The sequence below is a fragment of the Pteropus vampyrus genome, unplaced genomic scaffold (assembly GCF_000151845.1).
Source record: "Pteropus vampyrus isolate Shadow unplaced genomic scaffold, Pvam_2.0 Scaffold90, whole genome shotgun sequence".
Taxonomy (NCBI): Eukaryota; Metazoa; Chordata; class Mammalia; order Chiroptera; family Pteropodidae; genus Pteropus; species Pteropus vampyrus.
Genome location: NW_011888871.1, coordinates 2,142,561 through 2,151,694, shown reverse-complemented (window position 1 = coordinate 2,151,694; position 9,134 = coordinate 2,142,561). Strand labels below are relative to the sequence as shown.

Sequence of the window (9,134 nt, the reverse complement as noted above, 5' to 3'; positions counted from 1 at the left end):
ATCAGAGTCTACACCCTTGACCCACACGTCTGCCACCTCCAGGGTCCGGTTCTGCAGACAGGCTCCCCAGGCGGTTTGTGCAGACGTCACGGCAGTGCCGTGGCTTTTAGGGAGAGAGAGAGAGAGAGAGAACACCCCAAGTGTCCGTCAGTGGGGCTGGGAGAGGAATTACGACGCATCCGGACAGGGGGATGATACAAGGACGCTCTCGATGTCACCCGAGGGCGTGTCTATCAAGTGTGAAAAAGAAAGGTGTGTTTACACACGGAAGCGGGTGTAATATAGTGCTTCGCTTGCACACGCACCGAGGGATTCTGGAAGCACGTGAGAAATCCGTATCGTCATCCCCAGGGGAGAGGCCCTGGCCCGGTCTGTCGGGGAGGGGGATGGGAAGGAAGCCCTGAGGACGCCCCGAACCGACTCCCCTGCTTTCCAGCTTCCTGGGGCGGCGCGCTTGTCACCAGGCTTCTCTGGTCGCCAGCCTCTCACTTGCGTTGCCGGCCCCAGTGGTCCAGGGCCCTTGGATTTATGATCTTGTCCCTCTGAGTAGGACCTGGGGACTTTGCAGTGGGATGATGACAGCCGATACGGAGCATTTCAAGCCCCAGATCCTTCCTACCCCTGTCCCCTGTGTGAGGACAGAAAATGCCACGCTGCCCTTCCGGCCGTGAGGGCAGGCTGTCAGCGCAGGCGGCGTCTGGGCTGGTTCTGGGTCGGCCGGGGTTCCGGGGGCCCAGCCGTGCCCCCCCCGCCCCCCCCAAAGCAGCCTCCGAGAACCTGAACCTTTGATGGCTGTTCTGTGTCAGCTCTCGCCTGGCCCTGTGATTCTTGGCCACCGTCTCCTTGGTGCCTCTTCAACATGGCTGTTAGGGCACGAGTGGCTTTTATGAAATGTCTCATTACTTTGGCTTTTCTATAAGACCTTTATTTTGGGGGAAGAGGCTGTCAACTTTGATTTCGTTTCTAGTTTCTCAGGCAGAGAAACCCAGCAGGTGCTCCTTAGGTAAAATATCTTTTCTGCCTCAGAGAGGTGTCTGGGTAGATGAGTCTTTAATGCCCTGGGGTGCGTCTGGGGGCCTCGGGCAGGGCCGGGCCGTCCTCAGCACCCTTCTTCCCTTCTGGCCTTGGCAAGTGGCCGAGCTTGACTTTTCTTAAACTGTCTTTTCCAGAGCCCCCGTGAAAGCCCTCAGACTCTCCTGGAGGGGCCAGCCCTTCTGCCCAGATCACGGGGAGCCCTGGGCGACCCGCTCCTCACCCGTCTCCTCTGGCCCCTCGGCCGTCACCCCTCGCTGCCTCTCCCGGGAGCCAGGCGGCTGAGCTGGCGGTGCCAGGTTTCAGGACTAGCGAGCAGGCCCTGTGTGCAGGCTGCACCCCTGGTCTCTGTGGACCTTGCCTCTTTGGCCCCTAGGTGACAGTGCCGGGGAGGCCTGAGGTGTGTCCCAAGCCAGCATTGCTGCCCAGGGCAGAGCCGGGCCTGGGGAGTGGACCAGGCGGCCTCTATGGGGCGCTGCGTGCCAGCGCCTGGGAGCAAACCTGTCACCTCGCAGGCATGGCCTTTGTCCTGGGTGACTCCAGGCCAGAGGCTGTTACTGATGCCATTAGCCGGGTCAGGGAAGAAGTCCCAGTGGGTGACCTGTCCTGCCGTCAGTCACAGCCTAGGCTGGCTTCTAAAGGCGGGTGGCTGGAAAGAGTTTTGTTTCATTTCGTCACATCCGTTCCCTTAAACCTCAAGCTATATTGGAATCATACAAAAGGACATTATAACGTGTAGCAAGTCACACACGCCCCGCCGGCCATGGACGAGCCCCCGCCATCTTCCCCACTTCCTTGTCCCCAACTCCAAGCTTCACTGTAGGCGAGGCCTGCCTCTGTGTGGGGACAGTGAGGGTCCAGCCGAGAGTGTGGCGGGCTCCTTGAGGATCAGGGAGGGGCTTTACAAAGAGAGAGGACAGTGTGCGTGGCTGGAGCTCTGTCCCAGCCCAGGTTAATCCAGGTGTGAACTGAAGGAAAAGCCTTAAGGAAGTGGCTTCATTCGCGAGGTGGCAGCTCCACCTACGCCCAGGGCCTTTCTGTGCCGGTTTCTCAAGCGCCGTCCCCCGCCACCTGGACAGCTGCAGCCGCCCAGAGCCGCCCAGGGCTGCCAGCCGCTGCATTCCTGGCTTTTTCTGAGAAATCCATCCCCTTCAGCAAAGTGACAGCAGCTCGTTAAGCCCGGGTAGGGAGAGAGCGAGGGAGGGAAAAGCCTTTGCACACGTGTCCCACATCTGAGGATGTTTTGTTTCCAGTTGTCTGGCACAGCGGGTGTGCAGGTGAGGACTCGCCTGCGAGGTTCACGGTCACAGACACCGCTGCCCGCCAGAACACCGCTCGCAGAGCTGGGAGGCATATTTCCTCAGCTTCTCTACTGCCAAAACATCAGGTTTTATGAGTGCTTTTCTGGCATCTACTTTGCAGGTGTCACGCAGTGCTGAAGGCCTGGGCGGGGCCCAGTGCCCTCCCTCCTCTAAGCAGCGCCCTGTGAGGACTCTGCAGACCTGGGTTCCCTGTTGTGTGTCACCTTGACGCCTCTTGCCCACAGAGACATGCGGGACAGATGTTTCTCTCGTGACCAGAGTCGCTGTGGGTTCTGGACATCCTCTGTCCTGCTCTGTAGGGCCTGCAGCCCTCAGCTTTGTCTCCTGGCCTCTGTACAGGATGGGCCGTTCCAATCTGACCGAGGAGGGAGGGACCCCACTCTGCTGCTGACTGGCTAAGGGGCCTACTGTGGCCAAGGTGTCACCTTTCCCAGCCCCACTTCCTCGGGCGGGAAAAGAGTTGTCACTGTGTTGGCCGGCTGCGTGGAATCTTGGGAGGGTGACACGAGGAAGCGTCTGTTGGCACTCAGCGCAGTGCCTGGCCCGTGGAAACTAAATCCGTGCTTCCTGTGCACTGCATGGAGGGGGCCCCACGGGTGCGGTGGCGGGAAGGTAGTCTGATGGCCATTTGTCACATGTCCAGACGATGGCTCCCGGCTCCCGGTGGCTTTTCTCTCCTGGCAGAGTTGCTGCCTCACCTGACTTGGGAGTTCGTACCCTCCGGAGTGGCCTGGGGCCTGTGGGTTCGGCCCTGACCCTTCTCTCCATCCTCTGTGGGTACTGTCCTTGGTTCTTCAGGTCCCTGGGTGTCCCCCCTCCCTCCCACTGCACAGCAACATGGGGGCTGTTCCCACAGGCTGCTTTCCCGCCGCAGAGCAGGCTGGCTGCCCTCGGCCTCCACCCTCTGTCCGGCACCCAGTGGATCCTCCTCTGTGCCCCCACAGAAGTGTCAGCGCCCCCATCCCCAGGAGCAAGGCTCCTTTTGTCTGCTTCACCCCCTCCAGCCCTCGGGGCCGTTTCTGCATCAGCCCAGGAGTCGGGGAGACGCCGGAGCCCACAGCCGGGCAGGTGGCGGCTCCCTCCCGCTGACGGCTTCGCCTCTGGTTCAGTTTCCAGGCCGAGCGGCCCGCTCTGGACGTCGTCATCTTCCCTCTTCTCCACGAGGGCCTGGCCGACGTCATCCGGGACGTCCCCATGGTGCACCTGGACGAGATCACCTTGTTTAAAAGCAGAGTGGCCGAGGAGCCACCCAACCTGTGGTGGTGACAGGGATGGCCAGCACCAGGCGAAGCTGCTTCCGTCGCCGAGCCTGTCATCGCCGTGGCCGAGGAAGCAGGATCGCCTGGACGGGCACGTGGCCTGTGCCTCAGCTGCCGCTGAGGCTCATCGCCGGTCTGCAGACGCCAGGGAGGCTGCCGGACCCCGGGACCCCGGCCGGGTCACGACGAAGGGAGCCCTCTCCCCCGCCACCCTGCGCACCCCCCATCTCCCAGGGGCTTCCCGTGCTCCCTCTCACGTTGTCCGGTGCAGACACGTCACTCAGAGAAACTTGGGGTGAGGCGGCATGAGGGGGGCGGGCGGGACGAGTGGCTGTCAGACTCTCAGGCCTGGCCGCAGGCCTTCCTCAGCTGAGACGCGGGGCACGGTGCGCCGACTCCTTGGGGCCCTGACCGGGTCCCCAGAGCACCACGTGGCCCTAGTACTGCCCCTTCACTTCAGCCCCATGGAGGGTCCCTCTGCTCGTCTGTGTCTGGTCACCTGCCACCGGGCTACGTGGAGGGGCACCTGGGGCCCGGTGCTGGCGGTGACTGTGCATGTGGGTGGGCACCTCTGATGGCGAGGCCAGTGACCGCGTGCCCCAGCGCCCCTCCCCTCGGGTCAGCGGTGAGTGCGATGCAGGGAGGAGCTCGCCGGCCTGGTGCCCGTGGATTCGGGGTTCTCCTGCCCGGTGAGACGTTTCACCCAGTTATGTCTCTGGTATGTGTCCAGCCGGCCGATGTCAGATTCAGGGCCAGTGCCGAGCAGGGACCCCAGGGGCTGTGGCTGCTGGGGTCGGCGGTCAGCCCCAGGGGCCACAGCTCCTCAGGCAGGTCGGTATTCCTGGAGAGACGCAGATGGCCTCGTGGGGAAACGTGCGAGGACGTTGGAGGCCGAGTAGCGAGCTGTGCTTAGCCCTTCGTACACGTTCAGCACAGCTGCTCCAGCGTGGGGCTGGCCTCCCCGTGTGCCGGCCCCCTGCCCCCCTGCCCAGACGCCGCCTCCACCTCCTCAGCCACAGCACCCCCCAGAGCCGGCCTCCCCTCAGCTAGGGGCTTCTGAGGGCCGACGCCCGGCGGTGTTCCTGGACACTCCGGGGATGCCAGGTGTCACCAGGCGGCTTCCAGCCACGATGCCTCCCCAGGACCTTCACGCTGAGCCTGTCGTGCACCGGGCTGGTGACGCAGAGCCTACTGGGCCTTGCTCACCCTGTCACTGCCCGTTCTGGCTACGGTCAGCTCTGGGGTCCCCAGCTCGGCCGTCTTCCTACTCTGTTTGCATAGTGACAGTCACCCCCATTCCATGTAGTGTATCTTGCAGTTTACTTGCTGTCGAAGGGCTGGGGACCTGGTCTCTGGGCATTCGTTCACCTGGGTTCTCGAGGGGCCGGCAGTTCAGCCACTCCCACCCTACCGGGCTGAGGGGTCGGGAGGCCTTCCGATGGCGAGGACTCATGCCCCGGGGCACACAGACCTCCCAGTGCCGCCCTCCCCTCCTCCCAGGTTGGGGCTGGCGGCTCTCTGCTTCCCAGTGAACGCCCCACTGCAGGCCCCCCCAGACCCGCGGCTTCACCTCCAGGGTCCTGACCCGCCCTGAGAGCCACAAGCCAGGTCTTGCTCTTCCTGACCTCGTAGGCCTCAGGACAGACTGCCCTGGGCCCCAGAGAGGCAGGGCTGAGGTCCCCGTTCGGGGCCCATGGCTATAGACGAAGGTTTGAGAGGTGGTAGGAACACACCCCCCTTCCAGTTTCTGGACATTTCTTTCATATGGCGACTGGAGACCACCAGGCGCGGCTGATCGGGAAGGGTGCTGCAGGGACTGGTTGCTGCTTGTCCCCAAAGCGAGGGTGTGGCCGGTCTCAGCCTGACAAACGAGGGAGCACAGCTCGGCGGTAGGCCAGGGCACTGGCCAACTCCGGGACCCCCGTGGTCCTGACCCGGCCCCCCTAGGCCCTGGGTGGCCCTGGGGGCCCTTCTTTTATCCAGGGCCACCTGGGCACTGGAAGTGTGTCCAGAGGCTGCGGCTGTGTATCTCGCTCTTGCCTGGATGGCCCGTTGTCACGAGCAAGGAGGGTCACCCAGCAGCATCCTTTGTGCCAACCCATGGCCGGGAGGGGCCGTTCGCGGGCGCCGGGGCGCGAGCTGCGTTGGAAAGCAACCCCCAAACAGAGGACCTTGTGTGTCAGTCAGTGTGCCCCACAACCACCCTTTTACTCAGAGCGAGAATTTCCGCTGCTTCTACACCCGGGACGGGATCCACCAGATGTTAGTAATGTGCTTACTCTCACTAAGTGCTATTTTGGCACCGGTGTTAATTGCAATTTATATCCTGCAGCATTTTACGCTGGAAAGAGAACCCACCCTAATGGTTCCCAATTGGCAAAACTGAGCTGTTAAGCGTTGGACCATATGCTGCCTGCTCAGCGGGGCCTGGTCAGCACTGGTGCCCACGCGTGTACACGTGTGCGTGCGTGCATGTGCATGGTGTGCTTGCGTGTCTGCATACACGTGCAGTCCGCTGTGTACGTGTTTGTGGAGTGTGTGTGCACACATTCCCTGCGTGATCATATGTGTGTGTGGGTGCACGCGTGTGTACAGGGCGTACGTGTGTCAGACACTGGGTAGAGTGAGGAGGGAGGGATCAGGGCATTTTTGTTCAGAGAGACCCCTGGCCTCCCAGGGTTGCCCCGCCGCCTGGGCCCGCCTGCAGCCTCAGGCTCTGCCGCTGCCCGCCAGGCCAGGCCCGGCCCCGGCTCTGCAGGTGTTCCCAGGGAGGCTGCTTGAGCCTGAGGGAAGCAGAGACCACAGGCTCCGCCCTGGTCTTGGTGGCTTCGCTCATTTTCACGTGAAGTGTTTCTGTTCCAAGCCCCAGGAAGCTGCGTTGAGAGTACTTCACTCTTTCATACAGTGGAGGTATTTTATTCCTACCTGTCAGCTGCCCTTTCAGGGACCCAAGGAGACGGGGGTCCCAGAGTCCCTTCGCCAGGTCCCTGTGTGTGCACGGCGGGAAGGCGCTCTCCGCTCGGCCCAGGACTGCAGGCCAGGACAGTTCCTGGCACAGACGCCCTGCCTCCGGCAGCTCTGCAGGGCAGGCGTTGAGGGTGACACTCCTGTGTGGGGACCCAGAGCTGCAGGACACGCAGCTGCCCAGGGGACAGAAGCTTGGCAGAGGCCGGGATTGGGGAACAGGGCCACAGGAGAGTCTGAACTCAGTGCGCTCAGCCCTGGTCCTGCCAACTTCCTTCCCAGGTCTGCGCCAAGGAGGTGCGCCCCACCCCCCGCAGGAGGGGCCTGCGATGGACCCGCCCTCAATCCTCCGAGCATCCGAGCAGCCTCCCGCTTCCTCGCGCCCTCAGTATTTGCTCCGTTAGGATCTGAAAATTGCTGAGACCTTGTAAGAAAAAAATAAATTAGTGGACGAGGAAGAAGGGTGGCGGTTGGCAGTGAGTGCCAGTGGTTTTAGCCATAGAGCCCAGGGCGAGGAGACCTGCCCTCTTCCTGGGGACGGGGATGTGGGTGCCCGTGGTGCTGTGGCCTCATCGAGTCCCCCACTTTGACAGGAAAGGCACAGGATTGTGCAGGAAGGGCTCGGGCCCCTTTGCATTGGGAGCGCAAGATTCTAATTAGAAGTGTCCGGTGTCTGCCGAGCGCGGTGAGCGGCCACCACGGAAGCTGGAAAAACACAACTGTGGGTCCCACACAGGCCGACTAGTGTCGCCTAAGTGTCGTCTCAGTGGCTCCACTTTCTACAGCTCTTTCCAGAACCTCTGGAGGGTGGTGCTTCCTACTGACGTCACAAGGTCAGGGCACCCCCGCGTCCCTGCCAGGCCAGTCCGGCCCAATGACCACAGGCAGCATGTCCCTGTGTCCAGCTGCGGAACCAGGGCCTGGACGAGCGGGTCCGAGGCAGGAGCCGCTGCTGCGCTGACCCTGACAAGGGAGTGACTATTTTTTTGAGAATTCACAACTTTATTGAAACTACAAAAACATGCCCCACAATAGTGGTTCAGTGACCCCTTTTATTTACTATACTGAGCAGGTGTTTGGTGACCTTTATTGACGGTGAGGTATGCAGAATTTGAATCTGGCTCAAAAGCCTTTGGAAGAAAGGTCTCAGAGACCACCTGTTAGACAGTGGGACCTGTGTGGTAAGGAGCCAGGCCAGCGGTTGAGGCTGGGAGGCCAGGGTGTGAGAGGCAAGGCCAGGGGCCGGGTTGGGGGGATGTGTGAGGGCATCAGGAGGAAGGGAGACGTGGCAGCAGAGTGGCCCAGGTGGCAGTGGCTTCGGAACCCACGTGCAGTCCAGCTGAGGAGCAAAGATGGCATTGCAGGGTCCACGAGAAGTGATAACGATGGGGGCCCAGGCCCTCGGGGGCACGTTCCTAAACCTTAGCGCCTCTGCTGTCTGCTCTGCTCGGCCCTCCTGCCTCCAAGCCTGCCCTCTGGGTGTCCTGCAGGCCCCTGTCTCAGCAGCAGCGTGGGGTGGGCGCAGCGTGGGCCCTGGGCCACCAGCTGCCGGTCCCGAGGCTGCGGACGCCGGCCGGAGGGATGTTCCTCCGCTTCTGCCCTCGGTTCTCAGCCCTGTGCCTCTGGCCTCATGGCTTTCATCGTCCACAGGGCCTAGGCCACCTGGGCCACTGCCGCTTTCTCTGGCTGCCACTTCAGCCCGTCTCCGGCTTCTGCTGACACCGCTCTGCTCAGAGCTGAGCGCCCCTCCCTCTCCGGTTAGCGACCTACCCACAGGTGTCGCCTCACGCAGGTCCCTCACTGCCCCTTGACCCTCGTGTCGTCCCGGCTGCGCGGGTGCTGAGGCTGCGTGTCCCGCATGCTGTCCATGAGGCTGTGGCTCCTGCAGGTTCTGCAATGCCACCTGGCTCCTTTGAGGTTCTCCTGGAGTCTAGTCGGGCTCAGAAGCCCCCAGGTTCATCACTGGGGCCTGTGGGTGAGTCCGCTGAGGTTCCGCAGTGACTTCCTGCGGAACGCTGCCCGGACATGGACTGAGGCCCAGTCCCTCCTGTGCTCACTGGGGCCGGCAAGCGGGTGTGAGGTGGCCGCGGGCGGGCAGGCGTGTGCATGTGCACGTGTGGCACGGGTGCAGGCACAGGACACACCCTGCTGCCGTCGGGCACGTTCCTAGCCCTGGCACCAGCCGTCCCTCTGACCAGTGCTCGTCTGCGTGTGACCGACCGGAAACAGTTGGGCTCAGCATGTTTTTAAGGGGGCGGGGGTGAGTCGGCTGGGGCTCTCGTGGTATGTGTGTGACCAGGTGCTAAATGACCGGATACGCGTCATCCGCCTTTTGACGACAGACCTTGTCCGTCCGGTGATGCCCGCTCCTGAATTTTGTGTTCACACTACATTTCGAATGGGTATTTCCATGTAAATTTGTGGCATGTGAAAAGTTTCAAATAAAGTGGACTCGATTTAGAAAACCAGGTGTCTGTGTGGTCCTTCCAGTGAGGACACTCCCAGCCTTTCCCCTGTCACCCCCACCCCAGCCCCGGAGCGGGGCAGAGGCACTGCC

General features: G+C 62.2%; 1 protein-coding gene across 1 annotated transcript in view; it reads left to right on the top strand.

The window, feature by feature from the left end:
* Nucleotides 1-9,042, top strand: part of FBXL18 (F-box and leucine rich repeat protein 18) — a 41,934-nt gene extending 32,892 nt beyond the window's left edge. Inside the window, exon 9 of the mRNA XM_023532764.1 lies at nucleotides 3,464-9,042. Coding sequence (XP_023388532.1) covers nucleotides 3,464-3,620 — 157 coding nt within the window. The 3' untranslated portion in view covers nucleotides 3,621-9,042. The remainder of the gene's footprint in view (nucleotides 1-3,463) is intronic.
* Nucleotides 9,043-9,134: the final 92 nt, after the last annotated feature.